General features: G+C 43.3%; 2 protein-coding genes across 2 annotated transcripts; both read left to right on the top strand.

Annotated features, from left to right (window-relative positions):
- The first annotated feature begins 708 nt into the window (after window positions 1–708).
- On the top strand, window positions 709–7,354 carry cyp27c1 (cytochrome P450, family 27, subfamily C, polypeptide 1). Its single transcript, XM_068740098.1, has 9 exons — window positions 709–996; window positions 2,034–2,224; window positions 2,315–2,514; window positions 2,679–2,888; window positions 3,855–4,018; window positions 5,916–6,082; window positions 6,238–6,316; window positions 6,516–6,719; window positions 7,235–7,354. Exons 1-9 carry the CDS (start codon window positions 709–711, stop codon window positions 7,352–7,354), a joined length of 1,623 nt encoding a protein of 540 aa, XP_068596199.1.
- A 1,731-nt stretch (window positions 7,355–9,085) lies between these two features.
- On the top strand, window positions 9,086–17,052 carry rbm26 (RNA binding motif protein 26). The gene is made up of 22 exons (XM_068747861.1): window positions 9,086–9,144; window positions 9,304–9,422; window positions 9,561–9,679; window positions 9,833–9,924; window positions 10,013–10,302; window positions 10,924–11,196; window positions 11,296–11,544; window positions 12,107–12,247; window positions 12,342–12,482; window positions 12,583–12,691; window positions 12,808–12,964; window positions 13,068–13,301; window positions 13,439–13,540; window positions 13,643–13,711; window positions 13,806–13,904; window positions 13,993–14,067; window positions 14,328–14,495; window positions 14,637–14,741; window positions 14,831–15,034; window positions 15,737–15,823; window positions 16,001–16,114; window positions 16,393–17,052. Exons 1-22 carry the CDS (start codon window positions 9,086–9,088, stop codon window positions 16,483–16,485), a joined length of 3,099 nt encoding a protein of 1,032 aa, XP_068603962.1. The 3' UTR covers window positions 16,486–17,052.
- The last annotated feature ends 1,241 nt before the right edge of the window (window positions 17,053–18,293 follow it).

Here is an 18,293-nt window from a genome sequence, read left to right as displayed (position 1 = left end):
CGTTGAGGTGAGTTATCTCCACCATGGGGACCTGGCCGGCTGAATACACAATGCGTTTCCCCCCGGGTTGGGTCTAGTAAAGAAAGCCTTGCTGCTGGATTCCTCCGAGTTCAAAACATGTTGTAACAAATAATCTAGAACCTGATGCCCGAATGAAAACATACACTCTGCTCAACCACCCTTCACTGAAGATTGGCCCCAATCAGGGGCCTCCTCGGTTTAACCCCTATTTTGATTCCGGCCAATTTAAGGCCTGTTATCTTGGGAGGGACCCACAAGTAAAGGAGATTTGAACTGATAACAATTCAGAGAGGTAAAATGGCACACAGATGAAACCAGGATGTGAAATGAGCTGCATATTCTGGGATTTAAAAATGAGTGATCATTATGGGGTGTGTCCAGCTAATAGCGTTTGTCACGCTCTTCTTCTAAAGAATGAATGCAACAGCTTTTTTTAAGGGGACACGCCCACCGCGATATCCCGCCCTCCTTCTGGCCTGATGTCCAATCCTGTTTCACTTCAGAGGTTCTGCACGCAACCGTTTAAAAGCGATCCACGGCGCATTCCTCCTTCACGCCACATTTAGCGCACGGAGAGGACCGCGTCGTGCACGTGCACGGAGGGAACATGCGTTTGCAGATGTGAGCTCTGCGTCTTTATACACCCGTCGGTTTCATTTCCAGAATCCGCGAGAGGCATCTGAAACAATGGCAGCCCTGCATAAGATGACGCTGGCGTGCCGGAGGAATCTTCAAGGCGACCGGTTAAATAAGCGGCTGCCCTTCGTTTTACGCGCCGCGCACAAGTCAGCAGCCAGCAAGACATTTGATGTCTCCGCGGCAGGAGGAGAAGCCATGCCCGAAAGGTTGACGACGCGGAATGTCGGCGAGAAAGCTCTTATCAAGACCCTGGAGGAGATGCCTGGACCGAGCACCTTATCCAACTTAATGGAGTTCTTCTGGAGAGACGGCTTCAGTAGAATTCACGACATACAGGTGATGGCGTCCACGCATTTATGTGCGTTCAGTTTCTCGGACATCATCTCTTCCTATGTTTTCCGAGCGTCGGTCAAATTCGCCGCTTCTGCGTAAAATGGCACAGACCGTTGCGTAAAAGCGCACCAGGAGTTTGGCCCGCCCGCAGGTCCGGCTTTCCACTTCGCGATACGAGTTTTGTAATCGTACTTTTGTCCTCTATTACGTGATGCGTCCAAAAAAAATGCGTATACCGCTTCCGTTGACGTGAAAACGTCAAAACTAAAGATTAATAACTGTGCGGATTAGCCACAATGTCGCGGGGAGAGTGATAATCCTCTTTATAAAACATTATTTTTTATTATATATGTATTTTTATTTCTCTGTGTTCAGATTTAATTAATGCTTTCATTTTCCCGAAGTTGTTGAAATTAAATGTTTATTTTTACGGCCGATGTTACTGAAGTAAAAGTGGAATGTATGAAGTAGGCTTTTTCTTTATTTCTTTTTTTTTACATTTACTAAATGAATCTGGAAATTAGTCCTTGAAATAAAGTGAAATATTTGCGCAATATATAAAAAAAAACATTAGAAATTTATCCTAAACCAGAATTTCAGAAATCGTTACTGAGAATAAGATCACATCAAAAATAACGAGACACCAGTCTTTTATATTGTATTATTATATTGCGCATTAATTTGCATAGGCCTTCAATGTAGATACCATTAATTCAAACAAATTATAATGTAATTAAGAATATAATACCAGTGTTAAACCCTGGTTATAATCTAGGTTTAATTTAATGCATCTTTGGTTGACATTACAGTTTTTATCTAAAGTAATCAACTTGATTAAATCAAAGGGGTTCTATTGTCATTTATAACATCTTTAAAAGATAAATCAATAATCTAACCTAAAATCATACTTACTACTTAACATTTGATTATATAAATCATATCTCAGTCTAATTATATGAACTTAATGCTAGATGCTAACGTAATTTTCTATGATACTCTATTCTATAAAACAATATTTTTTTGTCACTCCTGCTTTGTAGATGAAGCACAAGAAGACCTATGGAAAGATTTTCAAGTCCTATTTTGGGCCCCAGCTCGTGGTCTCTGTGGCAGATCGTGACCTGGTGGCAGAGGTGCTGAGGGCCGAGGGTGTGGCCCCACAAAGAGCGAACATGGAGTCCTGGAAGGAGTACAGAGACATGAGAGGCCGTTCCACCGGCCTCATCTCGGCGTGAGTCCCCTTTCGCATTTAAAAAGTTAGGACAAATTTACTTTTGGACTGGCTGAAAATTCACCTCGTCTCCTGTTTCCCATCTTAAAGAGAGGGAGAAGACTGGCTGAGGATGCGGAGCGTGCTCAGACAGCTCATCATGCGCCCACGCGATGTGGCCGTCTTCTCCGACGACGTAAACAAAGTGGTAGACGACCTCATAAAGAGAATTTGTGTCTTACGATCCCAGGACTCCGATGGCGTTACTGTCTTCAATGTGAATGACCTCTTCTTCAAATATGCTATGGAAGGTGAGAAAAACAGTCTGACACAGGATGTGAAGGAATTCAAATTTGGGCAGTGTGATGGATGTAGGTCAGTGTCGCTATCCTACAGGACAAAAGGTAGGGAAGAAGGGCTATCAAACTATCAACACTCTGTCTGTCTCAGTCATTCCCCGTCTTTATCTTTACAGGTGTGGCAGCAATTCTGTACGAATGTCGACTAGGCTGTTTGGAAAATGAGATTCCCCGGGAAACCCAAGACTACATTAGCGCACTGCACCTTATGTTCAGCTCCTTCAAGACAACCATGTATGCCGGTGCGATTCCCAAGTGGCTCAGGCCTGTTATCCCAAGACCATGGAGAGAGTTCTGTCTTTCTTGGGATGGCCTATTCAAATTCAGTAAGGATTACAAATCTTGTTATTTATAACCATATGAGGCATGCAAATAGTTTGGTAGTAGTAGTAGTAGTAGAGAAAAGTATTCCAGCAGCTATGTGCTACACCTCCCAAGACATTTGAGGACAAACAAGAGACAGATTAATTATTAATTATTAAAGCAGAGGAGACAGAGAGGAGCCTGATTTGTAGTCCCTGTAAGGTTCAACACCAAAAGCCACTAAATAATACAAAATTCAAGATGATGTATCCATCAAATCATCATCAGCGGATATTTTTTTCACAAAGACAAAGAGCCACGGAAGAAAGTATGCAACTCTTCGGAGATTGCTTCATGATGTAACGCCTCCTAAAAGATTCCTGCTTTCTTTCTTGATGAAGGGCACACGTACAAAATTCTCTTTATGTGAGCAAAAAAGTAGGTTTGCTACTTTGTTATTCTTTAACGTTGAACCGGTTCCTTCTCTCACTTTTAAAATTCCTGCATACATACTTGAATATGTAAATATGCGTATATGTATAATTTAGCAAGTAAAATTGATGGACATAAGATCTCAAATTTTACATCTTACGCCATAAAATTAGATTGCCACTGAGCACAGAAACATTTAACACATTCACAAATGAATGTGAAAACTAAGACTTTAAATGTGCACCTACATGAAGAAAATAATATATATATTTTTTTCCAGTAGGTAATTTCAATTTTAGTACTGGGATACATTATTTACTCCGTGAGGAAAGGTCATTCTAAACAGTTTGAGCTGTAAAGATATTACATTATATTTTACCCGCGTTCTTTTTTTAAATTACTGAATGTCTATTTTTTGTTGTATCACCTTGAAAGGAATGTTGACTTGATATTAATCATGGGGGACGTATGGGGTTCCTTTTGTTACATAACCGGTTCTTTCCTGTCCTTCTCTATCCCCACTCGCCATTCATCCCGACTTCTCGGTCTCGTCACAGGCCGCATTCATGTTAATAAGAGATTCTCTGAGATCAAGTCCCAGCTGAAACAGGGCGAGGAGGTGAAGGGGGGCCTGCTCACACACATGCTTATTACCAAAGAGATGAACATAGAGGAGATCTACGCCAATTCGACAGAGATGCTGCTGGCTGGGGTCGACACGGTACGTGTTTGTGTGCCTGCCTGTGTTTAAATCAACTGTAAAAGGACACGCGAACGGAGGTGTAAAAAAATAAAAATACGGCTTTAGCCGGACTTAGAGGGGCAGGGAGTTGCGTGTGTGCTTTGCCTGTGTGTGTGTGAGAGTGTTTGAGTCAGTGTTGAGTTTCAAGGGTTGGGTTTCTGGCGCCATATCCATGCCTGTGTAGCTCTGCCAGCGTCAGGTCAGAGCAGTGAATCTGGGGGGGTTACACAATGTCCCACTGACAAACTTGTTCTCACTCAGATATAGTTTCCTGTCGTTTGTCTTTGTTTTTCAGATCCACACAGGGGGCCTCTTGTCCCCCTCTGTCAGACCTCGGCGCTGCGTTTGCGACCATTGACGTATCATTTTTGGAAGATTTTCTTTTTTTATTGGCAAGTTACTGAAAGTAGAAGAAGCAAATGCAGGAAGTGGGCAGGGGCATGAAGCCCAGGATCCTTTGACATGGTTGGCCCTCTGCCCACGGAGTCATCAGATGACTGCAGATAACACAAATCAGGCAGAAACTTAAATGAATAAAAAAAAAAAAAATCCGATTTCTGAGACAAAAAAAACAGTTGCCCAATAAGAATGATTGTTTCACCAACTGTTTCACGCTTTACTGGTGTTAACTGTGTGAACGTTGCGTCTGTGTGGATACTGTGTGCACATGTGCACAGTTGCGGCCTAATTTGTTTGGGCTACTGTCAGATCAATGAGAATTATGGCATAGAGTGTTTTGTTCTGAGCTGGGGGCCACGGGATAAAAGGGTGTGTGTGTTTTTGTTGAACTTGTTGCAACGGCCATGTCCTAGTAGGGGGTGGGCTTAGCTGAGCCATTACCTGACCCTGTGGTGCATATGCCTTTACTTGGCGCACACAAGAGCTGTCAAGACACGTTAGCCACAGCCAGAGTTATGGCGCAGACTGGGCAAAGGTGAGATGAAGGGGCGGGGGGGGGGGGGGGGGGGGGGTGAGGGGGGGATAAGAGGGGGAGGCCCGAGGAAGACAGATACTGTCAGGAAACGCCACAGAGCGGGGATCTGGCGCAATAAAGGTGGGAGGAATGAAGAGATGTGTGAACGATGGATGGTTGAAAATGAAGAGAAGATGTGGGGTGATAAAAGGGGAGAGGCTTAAGCCTTTGAGGCCTGGGATGAGTGGCTGTCATATGACTCCTCTCAGGCTTTGTCTGAGGTGTTGCCAACATCTGCCCCGGCTGGCGCTGATTAAGCTCACGTCGGTTAGATAGGGTGAGGGCGATGACGGAGTGAGAGGGCAAACCTCGAGACGAGAAGCGGGAAGAGGGAGGAAGGGGAATGAACGGTGAAAAGGATGGCGGGGCTTTTCTTTTACAAGGATAGAGACTGCTTTACTCATTAGTTAGTCCGCTCAGAGATGCTGACCTTGGACTGACCTCCCGAGTCTATTCAGTGTGATGTTACCAAAGCAACACAGCCTCTTTTTTTTTTTAAACCACGCTTTTTAAGATCTACACATCGAAAAAAGGAAGGCTGATGATGTAAGAGGCCGATTTGAGTTAAAAAAGGCAGTACAGTCAGTAAAGTTGCGGTTTCAATTCAAGAATAATGATTCCTACATTACATTTGCTCACCTCCCTACATCAAGGAAATTTGAGTCAGAAAAAAGAAGAGTAATTGTGAAAAGCATGTAAGGGGGTTGCAATAAAGGAAGTGGGGGGGGGGGATGATAAGGGTGGGTCATGATGTGTGGTAAGAATTGGCAGCGGTTGCCTGGTGAGGAGGAGCAGTTAGACATCATGCAAACAAGGGAAAACAACAATTCATCAGAGATTTAATGAGCTAATAAATAATAGTGATCTGGTGTGTTAAATATTTACTCCTATCCATTTTCCTAGACGTCCTTCACTCTTTCGTGGGCCAGCTACCTGTTGGGACGGCACCCCCGTGTGCAACAACAAATCTATATGGAAGTCATGAGGATCCTGGGACCTGGAAAAACGGCCACGGCCGACGATGTCCCTCAACTTCCTCTCATCAGAGGGCTGGTCAAAGAAACTCTCAGGTGCTCGCTGAATGGATTTTTCCATTTTCTTCCCCAGCCGGGTTATGCTTAATAACTTGGAATTCTGTTGCTTTCAGCACTTATCTGACACCTTTTTCAGATTAATTTATAGTGCTGTTGAATAACAGTGTCTGTGTGCCCCTCCCTGGGAGCAGACTTTTTCCAGTTCTCCCAGGCAATGGCCGGATTACCCAGGACGACTTGGTGGTGGGTGGATACCTCATTCCTAAAGGGGTAAGACTGATGAAGATGTAATAGACGTGAGTCTTCCAGGGTGTGCATGTGTTGAAGAAACACAACATTACAGTGGAAACAGATGTAACACGATTCTGCATTACTCATCGCTCTCTGCTACAGAAGCATGTACAATAGCACAGCTGTTTCCATTTCACAGCTGACGTTTTTCTCCCTCCCTGTTTTCCCGCTCTGTTAGACTCAGTTGGCCTTGTGTCACTACTCGACATCTTTGGATGAAGAGAACTTCCCCGATGCTCTCGACTTCCGACCGGATCGCTGGCTACGGAAACATTCCACGGATCGTGTCGACAACTTTGGCTCCATTCCCTTTGGCTACGGCATCAGGAGCTGCATAGGCAGGAGAATAGCAGAGATAGAGATGCATCTCGCTCTCACGAGGGTAGGAGAGTATTCCAGATTTATGTGCAGAAGTTCCTATTTATGTATAATGCATACAGCTACACCGAAATATGCAGTTTCAAATGATACAGAGTAGAAAATGTGAGAAAATCAATCATCTTCATGTCTGTCTTGCAATTAGTATAATATATTATACTCAAAAGATCAGCGCGATGAGTAGATTATCAACACTGACGTATTCCCTTATCGTCAGAGAACATGTTTGCAAATTAAAACACTGAATCTAACAATGAATGAATGAATCATCTGTACAGCAGAATATTTTGGGAAATTTTGACAGTGTTATTATCATTTGTGACCCCCCCCCCCCCCCAAAAAATAAAATAAAATAATAATTTACCTCTTCCCAATATTTATACATTTAAGTCCCTTTCTGATTTTTTACTGATTAGTGAGAAACTAATGGAATCTACCGGTTCCCAGCTTAGAAATTGACTCGCTTCCATAATGAGCTGCAATTCTGATTAATACATAATGTTTTTGTTCCCTGTACAGCTCATTCAGCGGTTCCACATTCGCACGTCTCCTGTCACTGGCGATGTCGAGGCCAAAACTCACGGCCTGCTCTGCCCTGCTGCCCCCATCCACCTGCAGTTCATTGACAGGGACGAGTAGCTGCAGTCCCTTCCCCATATGGTCTACAGTGTTTTTTAGGGGTTTTAATACACTGCTTTTAATAAACGTTCCAGTTTTAGATTGTAGCTAATGAGCTGAGGTTTTACTCAGAGAAGAAATGTGTCTTACATTCTCCTGCTCGTTAGTCAGGAGGACACAAACGCAGTATTGGACTGATGATATAACGATAGAGAATGTTCTTGTTTGTACTGTATATTTTTACTGCAGCTCGGACTGTTGCTTCCTCCGTTCAGTCTAGTGAGAATAGTGAGTGGATAACTGAATTATAATCTGTGTATTCAAACTGTTACTTTGTATTAATGTACATGCATATATTTAACGTGTACACGCACATAAAGGCATAATCACACTGTTTCTTCCCTGTGCTTGAGAAAGTAATTCACTGAGAATGATGAAGCGCAACCATGAATGTAGTAAAAAATTAACTGCTTTAAGAGGTACAGTATGTGTATATGGTGAACTTTAAAACTGTTTAACAAATCAAAAATCTATAGCAGGCAACTCTTTTCCTGTATGATGTTTTTATTCACAATGAATGGCATTACATGATTTTAATCAGTTTTCTGTATATGAATAATAAATGCACAAGAAATATTCAGAACAATTCCAAACACAAGCAGACAAACTTTCTTCATATTAAAATTAAAAGTTATTTACCAGTACTAATGAATTAATTAAATTACAATATTTGATCGAGTAGTTAAATGCCTATGTATCTTTCTTACGCTCAATATATTTGGATTGATACAAAATAATGGTTCAGTATTTTTGATTTAATTGTCTTTGTGTGAATTGTTTTTACCAGACCTGAAGTTTGATTCTTTTTTTAATGACCATGATAAAGTATGTCACTGAGAAGTTCGTGCAAGTGTAAGAAAAATGTTGTTGGATTGCACCATTATGAAGGGTCACACTGGTTTGAATGGAGGAAAATGGAAACGTTTTGCATCATTGTATTTATCTGCTCTTATTTTTTTTTACTGTAGTCCAGTGAAACTGGGATCAATAAAATTATCTAATTATTTTAACATTGAGGTTCGTCCATTGTCTCTCCACAATGCCTTGTACACAGAGGAATGGAAGATCCTTCCGCTCGAGAATTAAAGCTGTATATGGAATAATAAAGGTTATTTATTGTTGAGTTTAAATGGGATTAAATTTCATTATTTTCCTAGTTGTGTATTTAGTAATTTGTAATTTAAAAAAAACCCTCTGGCGAAAGGTAATCCTGAAGACACTTTTTAGAGAGTGACGACTTCCGCTGGCCCACAGACACGTTCTCGCGATAATTCGGCAACGAGAACAAAAGCGGAAGTAAATAGTCGCAATGGCATGGTCAGTTAGCAAGAGGAGGTGAAGTAGTTACTGATTCGTGGATGTCTCTATGGTCTAACCGTTCCACATTTTTTGCAATCAGTGAAGTTATCTGGCGGAACGTTGAAGAGGAATAGGATCCTGCAATCTGCGTGTATATAATACATACTTTGCCAGTGATAGAGCAATCGTGCAGCACGTTTGGGGCCTGTGGCCTGGAAGAACGTATGCTAACGTTGCTAACTTGGCCATCGCAATCGCGGGAGTTAAACATCCTTTTTTCCGCACCGCAACCTAGCCAAATAGCAAAAGTTGCTAGTTTCATCGTTTAATTACGTCCACCGTTGAAACAAACGAACAATCAACGTCACCCCCAATATTTAGGCTGGATCTAAAATGATAATTGAAAACCTTGATACTCTGAAAACATGGCTGTCTGATACCCTCGAGCCTATGTAAGTAGTGTTAGCTGAGGCTACGCCAATGTTATTTTATTAAGCACAAAATGCCTAACACTGAATAGCATTTTATTAATCACTAATTATGCTACTTTATAGTGACTTTGAATTGTATTGTTCTGTTTGGGTGTTTTATGTCTTTATTTTACGTTCCAGTTGTGATGCAGACCCTTCGGCTCTCGCTAAGTATGTTGTTGCATTGGTGAAGAAAGACAAGAGTGAAAAGGAACTAAAAGCCTTGTGTATAGACCAGTTGGACGTGTTTCTTCAGAAAGGTATTTAATCATATTTAATAAATTCTCATCCTGTCTGAAGAAAACTATGCTTTGCAAACGCAGTTTCCTTGATCTCGTGTTGAGCATGTTATCCAACTATTTGTGTTTAATCCTCAATGTGTTTCAACTACATTTCAGACACCCAGCCTTTTGTGGATAAGTTGTTTAATGTCATTAACAACAAAAGCTACCTCCCGCAGCCAGAGCAGCAATCTGCTGTGGCCAGAGTTGAGAAAGATGGGCAGAAGAAAGATGAGGTAAAAAACAAAAACCCCATCTGCATGGCAAATATTTTTAAGAATGCCGTTGTTCAATTACGCCTCATTTACCAAACAACATGGAAGACATCTTATGTCTTTGGCCGTCTTGGATGAGTCATACTCATGAAGTCACTTTTATTCATTTTCAAGATAAATCGTGAAGAAGAGAGGGAGAAGAAATTATCTCGCCGCGTGAATCACAGCCCGCCGCAATCAAGCTACCGTTATAACAGAGAAATCAGGTGTGTGCAACTGCCTATTTTCTCTTTTTCTGTGAACTTTGAATTTACCTCGACTAATTATCTTCTTTTCAATAACTTAAATTCCAAGGAGAGGAGACGATCGCAAAAGAGACGACCGGCCCAGGAAAAGGGATTTTGACCGCATTCCACCAAGGAGGGACTTATACCGCGATCGCTACAACCGCAGGAGAGGTCGTAGTTACAGCCGTAGCCGCAGCCGGAGTTGGAGCAAGGATCGTATTCGGGACCGCGACCGCGACAGAGAGAGAGAGAGGGACAGGGACAGGGAGCGGGACAGAGAGAGGGATCGAGAGAGGGATCGAGATCGCAGCAGGACTCGGTCAAACAGCAGGACTCGGTCGAGAAGCAGGAGTCGAGGTAAGAACCCATCTGAAAATAATTCAAGGCAATCTGCTCAGGATCAGCAGCTGGGTCGCATCATGCATGCTAAACCTTTTTTCTGTGGGAAGTATGGCGACACCCAAACTTGGGTTTTGAAACATATTTTTCAGTGTGCTCAAAGTTCATTTTATTCAAAGTAGCCCTGTTTCTTTTCCGACCTTTGTCTGTCCAGACAGATTACAGGTGACGTTCTTAAACACAACGATTAGCTCGTCGATATGTCTAATTCCACAAAGACGTATTGGATTTTCTTCAGCATTGGGTTAACTGTTTTTTTTTTTTATGAATTATATCTGATTACACATACACAGCCAGTTCCTAATGAGTGTACCCGGTACATGCCAGGGTTTCCCCCCCTGCAATATGTAATGTGGAAAAACATGTTTAGCATGTTTGTTTTTGTTAAATGGCTTTTTAATTACATTATATTAAAATATGTATATTTATCTGTATTTTCGTGCTTAAAAATTGGCTTTGTATCTTGCTCAGAGTTGCAAAATGTAATGCAACAGTAACATCAGGGCTGTCTGTTTCTTGTATTACACTGCCAATGCCTTGATCCTACTTTTTCATACGGATATTTTTGTCTGTTTGCAGAACGGGATTCTGGGAAGTCGAAGTATGATCATGATCACAGGCCAGAGAGCGGCGAGAGCTACACCCCAGCAGCCCTGGTTTCCGCTCCAAGCACGTCACACTTCCCTGTGCCGGCACTCAGCAGCACCATTACGGTCATTGCCCCCACCCATCATCACAGTAACAACACCACGGAAAGTTGGTCAGAGTTCCCTCCCGAGCCCCCTGTGGATCACAGCCCTTTCATCAGGGCGGTGCCCCCTCAGCCGAGGAAGCGATGCCGGGACTATGATGGTAAGTAAAGCTGGCACGACATTTTCTTATGGCTTTAGCTGATGTTCTTTCACCGCTGGAGTTTGGTGTGTTGATGTTCTACAAATGTTTGTTTTCCAGAAAAGGGCTTCTGCATGAGGGGGGACATGTGTCCCTTCGACCATGGAAGTGACCCGGTTGTAGTGGAGGACGTCAATCTGCCCAACATGCTGCCCTTCCAGGCTCCGCCAATTCAAGGTGTGGATGCGCCGCCCCCAGGCCTCCCACCGCCACCGCCACCACCCTCTCTCATGAACCCCCCACCTGTTAACCTGCGGCCCCCCGTACCCCCACCGGGATCCCTGCCACCCAGCCTTCCACCTGTTGCAGGTAGGAAATCAGACTGCTCACTGCTGCATTTTTGCAAGCAGGAGTCAGTGGTGGGGTTCACTGGTCACCGTGGAGACAAAAAAGTAAAGTGCAAGTACCTGTGAATTGGACAGTAGTACATTTATATTTTGGGGCACGATATACTTGTATTCTGAGTCGTTGACGTTGGTGATGTTTTCACCACTGATCGTTTCATTGCAGGAATTACACAAAAACTACAGTGATTTTGTTGAAACGTCATTTGACATGTGTTTGAACTATATATTATGGACTGTTTGCGACAAGTATCTAGATGAAAGGGTGAGCCATGTGAAGGAAGAATCCCATCCTTGAAGAAATTTAAATAAGGCTTTTTTTCAGTGGGTTAGTTGGTTAGTTAGTTAGCTCGCCGAGTTGAAGTAATCCCTCTAAAATGTTTTGTAGTGTTTGATTACAGCATTACATCTTTTTCCGGAACTGGTTTACATGAAAGCTGACTGGAATGTGAATCGTTTTTTCTTGATCAAGTGTTGAGCGCATTAGAAGTTAAGATTTTGTACCTAATTATTGGTGTCTGATGCAGGACCCCCTCCTCCACTTCCTCCACTTCAACCATCGGGCATGGACGCACCGCCCAATTCCATCACCAGTTCCGTTCCCACCATTGTCACGTCCGGGATGCGGTCCTCGCTTCCACAAGCGTCCCTGCCACGCTTTAGCCCTGGTACAGATTGGGTGTCTTTTTATTTATTACGCCGCTGTTTGGGCACCTTGCTGGGCTGTTTTAATGGTAAATGTATCTTCCTTTGCCTTGTCAGACAACTACGACACAGACGTGTACAACCCTGAGGCTCCCAGCATCACTAATCTTTCCAGACCCATTTACCGCCACCGAGTCAATGCCCAGAGACCCAACCTGATCGGTCTCACGATGGGAGATGTGGACCAGCCCCAGAGAGGTATCGTTCACATTAACTCAGCAGTCCATGCTTGTAGTATGGATCTGTGTATTGTCTCGTAGCCTCAGAACTCACCTGTCCGGGGTTTTTTTTTCACCAGACAAGATTCCAAACAACAGCATGAGGATTGTTATGGAATCGGATCCGAGGAAAAGATTGGCCGTCTCCCACGGTGGAGGCCCCCTCTTAAAGAAACCTTGGTTTGACAAGTAAGAAACCTTTTCCTGTTTTGTCTCAATGTCTTTAAAGTTATTGACACATTTGACAGATGTTTGTATTGATAAGTTCTCCTGGAATTTGTAATAATGCCTTCTTGTGTGTTCAGACCCCACTTCAATAAACCCAACCACCAGGGCTACCACAAACGAGCCCCCTTCTCTACGAACACCAAGCTGCTTGTTCGGCAAATTCCTCCCGAGCTCAACAACATCAGCAAACTCAATGAACATTTCAGCAAGTTTGGAACCATCGTCAACCTGCAGGTTAGTCTCCGTAAAAGGGGCAGCTCTGAAGGGAAGCAGTCCTAGTTTGTCTCGAAGGAGTTCCAGTTTGCACACTACTGATGATATCGCTGTCACTTTACAGGTGGCCTTCCGCAACGACCCAGAAGGTGCGCTGATCCAGTTCGCCTCTGCAGATGAGGCCAAGCGGGCGATCCAAAGCCCGGAGGCGGTTCTTAACAACCGCTTCATCAGGCTGCACTGGTTCCGTGATGATGGGACTGACGGTCAGGGCCAGGGTCAGGGCCAGGGTCAGGGTCAGGGTCAGGGTCAGGGCCTGCCTCACCCGCAGCAGCAGCCGCAGACGCAGCTGGCCGTGGTAAGAAGTCCGGAAGGACCTCCGGAGAAATAAGATTTCATTTTTGAACACAATCTGTGTTTCAGCTTTTGCGTCAAACCTTTTTGCATCAGGTTGCATATTCTGGGCTTATTCTTAGTACATAATCTGTTATTCAGCATCCCGCAGCCACGTCTCTGAAGCAGTCTGTCAAGGATCGCCTCGGACCCCTTCTCACGCCAAATTCTGAGCCCTCCCAAGATTCCAATGTAGCTTCTCTGGTATGTGTGAGTGACGCCATCGAAGGTTTTTTCACGCATACTTGTCCAAATCGGCAGAATGTGTGTGTGTAAACATCATGCATTTTCTTCCCGTCGGTGCAGAATCCTTCCAAAATGTCAGTGAAAGACCGCTTGGATTTCTCTGCTAAACCAGCAGCTCCTGTTGAAAAAGTAATGTTTTTGCTAAATGTCAACAAATGGATATTTACTTTGGATGGAAAATTCTCACCTTTTGAAATCTGGCCACTTTTTACTCCCCTTCCAGGTGTTTTCTACTTTCATGGGCCTCACGAAGACGGTATACAATCCTTCTGTCCTGAAGGCAGCACAGAAGAGCTCAGAAGAAGCGCTGAAAAAGAAGCAGGTGAGAAAAATGAAAATGGTGGCAAGGTGGGAGATAAATAGAGGGTAATTTGGATTTGCAAATGATTTCCCCACAATTCCTTTCACAGGAAGCTCTAAGGCTACAGCAGGATGTAAGGAAGAAGAAGCAGGAAATACTGGAGAAGCACATAGAGACACAGAAGGTCAGAGTGGAGATGTTGTTACCCATGTTTGCCTGTTTCACCTGTGCATTTTGGGGAGCTTGGTGCTTTTATTTTGTAAAGGTTCATGCTGTTTCTTGTTCCTCTTTCATATTCTTCACTCATCATATACTTGCTAGAGGTGCATAACATACGACTCTGAACGAAAGGGTTCTCTGAACACAGCCGGTTTATTCTACAGACCCATCATTGGGGGGTCTAATTCTAATTTTCTATTTTTATTTTTTGCCCTTGCTCCACAGCTCCTTATATCCAAGCTTGAGAGGAACAAAGCGATGAAGGCAGAGGATAAAGCCAAAATCATGGGAACCTTGGGGACTTTAACCAAGAGCATCACAAAACTACAAGAAGAAATAAAGGGAATCTCAAGCAACAGCAGCTTACCTCGAACCGCAAAGAGCAAAACTCAGGTGTTCTGAATCTTCTCTGTAGCAGCTGCCAGCTTTTAGTTTATAGCTAGATGCAAGCTTTTCTGCTGAGCCTGTTGCCTTTGAAGTATTATGTCCAACTTGTCTGTCCTGATGCAAGTTAATTATTTTTTTTTTGTTCAGGCACAGAAGGAACTGCTGGATGCAGAGCTGGACCTTTACAAGAAGACGCAGGCAGGAGAGGACACGGCGATGCTGAAGATGAAGTATACACAGCTGCAAATCGAGGTAACAAAGTCCCCGCATATGAGAAGCTGTCGCCCGATCGGGGTTTAATCTCTACGGCTCTTTACACCCCTGTTTTTATTCTTGCTCAGGCGGCTAAAAGGGGACTCTTGGCCCCGGGACGAGGCAGAGGGGTCCGCATTCGTGGCCGCGGTGCTCTGAGGGCTCGTGGAAGGGGCTCCAGAGGGAGAGGAAGGGGTGTGCCGTCACACGCAGTAGTGGACCATCGGCCACGGGCGTTGGAGATCTCTGGATTTGCTGAGAGGGAGCGCGTAGACCTGCTGCCGCACTTCGCTGTAAGTCGGCCTCAAAATGTCACTGAGGCGGAGAAATTTGATATTCACAATTCAGCCAGTATGACCTTTTGATGGAAGCTGTTACAAGGCCACCGGCTTAACTCTTGAGAGGTGGAAATCCTCATTGCTCCCTGGCCATTCAGGACTCATGTAACAGCGCATACTTTGATGAAGACTGTTTGTGGCAGTATTGTGCAGTAATAGAAAAAAACCAACTCAAATGACATGTGATTGGACTATTATCACAGGCAGAAATAATTTGAAAAGACAACAGAAATACTCTTCACTTACAACTTCGGTATTTCATGCAAGTAAAGTAACTATTAACATTGTTTGGTGTAACAGTAGTCAACAGTGACCTCTGGTGGTTGCAACTGCGCAGTGCAAATGACTGCGCAGCAACACACTATTTGGCTATCAAAGTTTTCCGGATACATAAACTTTTATCTCTTGCACTGGTTTCCAGTCCATCCTCAGAATTCTTAATGTTTACGGTGGTGTAATTTCAAATTAAACTCACAAGCTCTGCAACATTTTCGAGCAATTTGTAGAGGAAAATGCACCCTGACACCAAGCAATGTTACTTGGTTATTAGGTCATTGCAATGATGGACGATGCATAAATAAATTTTTCAGTGATTGCTCAGGAATGATATAATAGCTGGTGAAGTAACTGGAATTTTGTGTGTGCACCATTTTGAAGCAATTTGGAGAGATTGACGATTGCCAGATCGAGGAAGCCAACCTGCCCGCAGTCATCACGTTCAAGTCCAGGGCAGATGCCGAGCAGGTGGGGCAAACACCAGCCACACACACACACACACACACACACACACACCCTTTAAATAGTAGCTCTTTGAAGAGTTTCTTAGGATTTCAGTGAAACATATTTTCAGTTTTAATATCTAACCACATTACCCCCCCCCCCCCCCCCCCCCTCTTATTCTTCTTTTCCCCTGTTCATAAGGCTGCTCTTCACGGGGTGAGGTTCAACAACCAGACTCTACGCCTGGCCTGGCATAAGGCTGTCATGACCCTCAGTCCCACGGATGCAGATGAGGCAGAACCAGAGGAGGAGGAGGTTTGTCACTTGGAATGGTCTGATCTCAGGAAGAGGAAATATTTACTGTAGCAGAAATGTTTGGATTTGTTTGTTAAATTTCTCATCTGATACACTGAACACAAGAGGGCGCTATTGGATAGTAAATGTGAAGGATTGTCTTTAGGCAGCTTTGTGGCTGCTTTTAATTGAGCCAAATCCATCTAAAGTTCGACACACTCGGGGAATTCTCTTATTAATAATGTTTTTCGCCTAAGGTTTTAATTATTGATGCCACTAAGTGTTTATTTTTTTCTTAGCAGTACCCAGAAGAGTCACTGAGCGATGAAACCCTGCTGCAGGATGATGATGAGGAAGAGGACGACAACGAGCCTCGTCCATGGCGCAGATGAAGATCATTCTTTGTTTGCGTTGCCGTGGACAACAAGCAGCCATCCTTCAGCTTTATCAGATTTCAACGCCTGTCTGTAAATTAATCAGATTGTCACATTGGCTAGCCCCCCCCCCCCCCTACCCCCACCCCCAAAAATCATGTCAAAGTTTGAATCATTTTAACTTCTGGATTTTTTTAATGCTCTTAATGTAATTTCTTTTGTTTCACAAAACAGTTTGTCTAGACAAGTAGCAGCGGATGGATCACCTGTTGAACTTCCAGCTTACAGAACAACTTGTGTTGACGTTTAACTGATTGACACGAGCTTTTGCAGAGATGTTTAGCATTAGGGTGACTGATTTAGATGCTCATATGTAAATATTTTATCTCTGTTGAAATGATTTGTATGAAAGCTTGACTTCTCAGTTATTGACTCTACTTTGAATTGTACAAAAAAATAAAGAGTTGAAATGGTCTTGCTGTGTCCTGCCGAACCCCAAAAAAAAGAAAAAAATTCAATGCTGAGGCAGTGACTAAACACCCCTAAAAGAGTGGGGAGAAAAGACCATTTCAATAAAACCAAAAACATTTCATCTTCCTTAAAAGAGCAAAATTCCTACTTCTAGCACTTTCTTTTTTCTTTTTATAATTTTTGAGTGGTAGGGAAACCTGACATAAAACTGATATTCAGTCCAAGGTAAGAGCACGATGTTCTGATTTTACTATTGCAAAATGTTAAAATCAATTAAAGATGGCTAAACTGAAAAAAATATGATCTCAATGCACTTTAAATGCAGTACGCTAATATATTTTCTGCTTTCTTGCAGGTTCTTCCAGTCTGCTACATTCAGCTATGTCAGCATCAACATTTTGTAATCGTGACTAATTATTTGGTGCCAAAAACATGTGCAGCATTAAAATGATTTTAAGACTATTTTCCCTGTTTGTGATAATTGGTCAATAAGTTGATAATATTAATTGTGCTTTAAATGTTAAAGAAATGAATGTACTGGTAGTAAACTACATCTTTGAGTTTTTGGCTCAGTGGGTAAACTTTGTACACAAATATAAAGTGTTGATCCCATCTGTGGGTGTGACACCTAGAAGTCTGTCCGTCAGGTGCGAAACACAAAGATGAAGACAAATGCATTGCAAAATTGGCTGGAGGAAGTTTGATATTAAAGCCCATAACTTACACCAAGGAGTTGATTGGGAAAATATATGAATTATTTTTCATGTTTGTTTTCCTGTAAAGCATCTGTGTTATCTCAGACACTAATGTCAATTTCCTAGAGTAAATGGCATTTCCGACTTGCTGACATTTATGCCCATTTTACGACAGGAAGTCAGTTTCCTGATCTATCCAGCTTCCAAACTAGTGAGGAGCCCAACTCTGCCACCTTCACTGCCTGCTCAGTATAAACCTTACAACTGGTCATTTTCCTTCTTCGAGGGAATTTCTACATGTGTTTTGGTAAAGGGGGGATGCTGCTTTCTGTATGGGGTCAGAATTCACCTGCAGAGAGGCTCTCCACAGCGCAGCTCCCACAAATCCCTCAGTCTTGAAAAAGAGGAACGATAACCTAATCACCGTGCACCAGTTCGGTGTTCCTGGCCCACCCCTGGTGCCTGTCAGGCTCACAGAGATAATTGTGAGAAATCAGATTTGCTCTTGTGGAATATCTGCTGTTTATCATTTAAGCCCTTTCCCCCTGTGCCGTCACCAAACCCCATCTCCCCATCTCGGCATGGGAGTGTTAAATGCCCCCTCCTGCCAGCTCATTTACCTACTGTGGTGCCACCAAAACTCAGACGAGTGTTCGTTTG

The sequence above is a fragment of the Brachionichthys hirsutus genome, chromosome 1 (genome assembly GCF_040956055.1).
Source record: "Brachionichthys hirsutus isolate HB-005 chromosome 1, CSIRO-AGI_Bhir_v1, whole genome shotgun sequence".
Classification (NCBI taxonomy): Eukaryota; Metazoa; Chordata; class Actinopteri; order Lophiiformes; family Brachionichthyidae; genus Brachionichthys; species Brachionichthys hirsutus.
This window is presented reverse-complemented; position numbering and strand designations above follow the sequence as displayed.

Excerpts from the sequence above, each read along its gene's own strand:
- cyp27c1 (XM_068740098.1), top strand. The coding sequence starts at position 709 with ATGGCAGCCCTGCATAAGATGACGCTGGCGTGCCGGAGGAATCTTCAA. Across the intron at positions 2,225-2,314 it reads TCCACCGGCCTCATCTCGGC|AGAGGGAGAAGACTGGCTGA; the intron begins GTGAGTCCCCTT and ends CCCATCTTAAAG. Across the intron at positions 2,889-3,854 it reads GGATGGCCTATTCAAATTCA|GCCGCATTCATGTTAATAAG; the intron begins GTAAGGATTACA and ends GTCTCGTCACAG.
- rbm26 (XM_068747861.1), top strand. The coding sequence starts at position 9,086 with ATGATAATTGAAAACCTTGATACTCTGAAAACATGGCTGTCTGATACC. Across the intron at positions 9,680-9,832 it reads ATGGGCAGAAGAAAGATGAG|ATAAATCGTGAAGAAGAGAG; the intron begins GTAAAAAACAAA and ends TTCATTTTCAAG. Across the intron at positions 13,905-13,992 it reads AAGCGCTGAAAAAGAAGCAG|GAAGCTCTAAGGCTACAGCA; the intron begins GTGAGAAAAATG and ends TTCCTTTCACAG.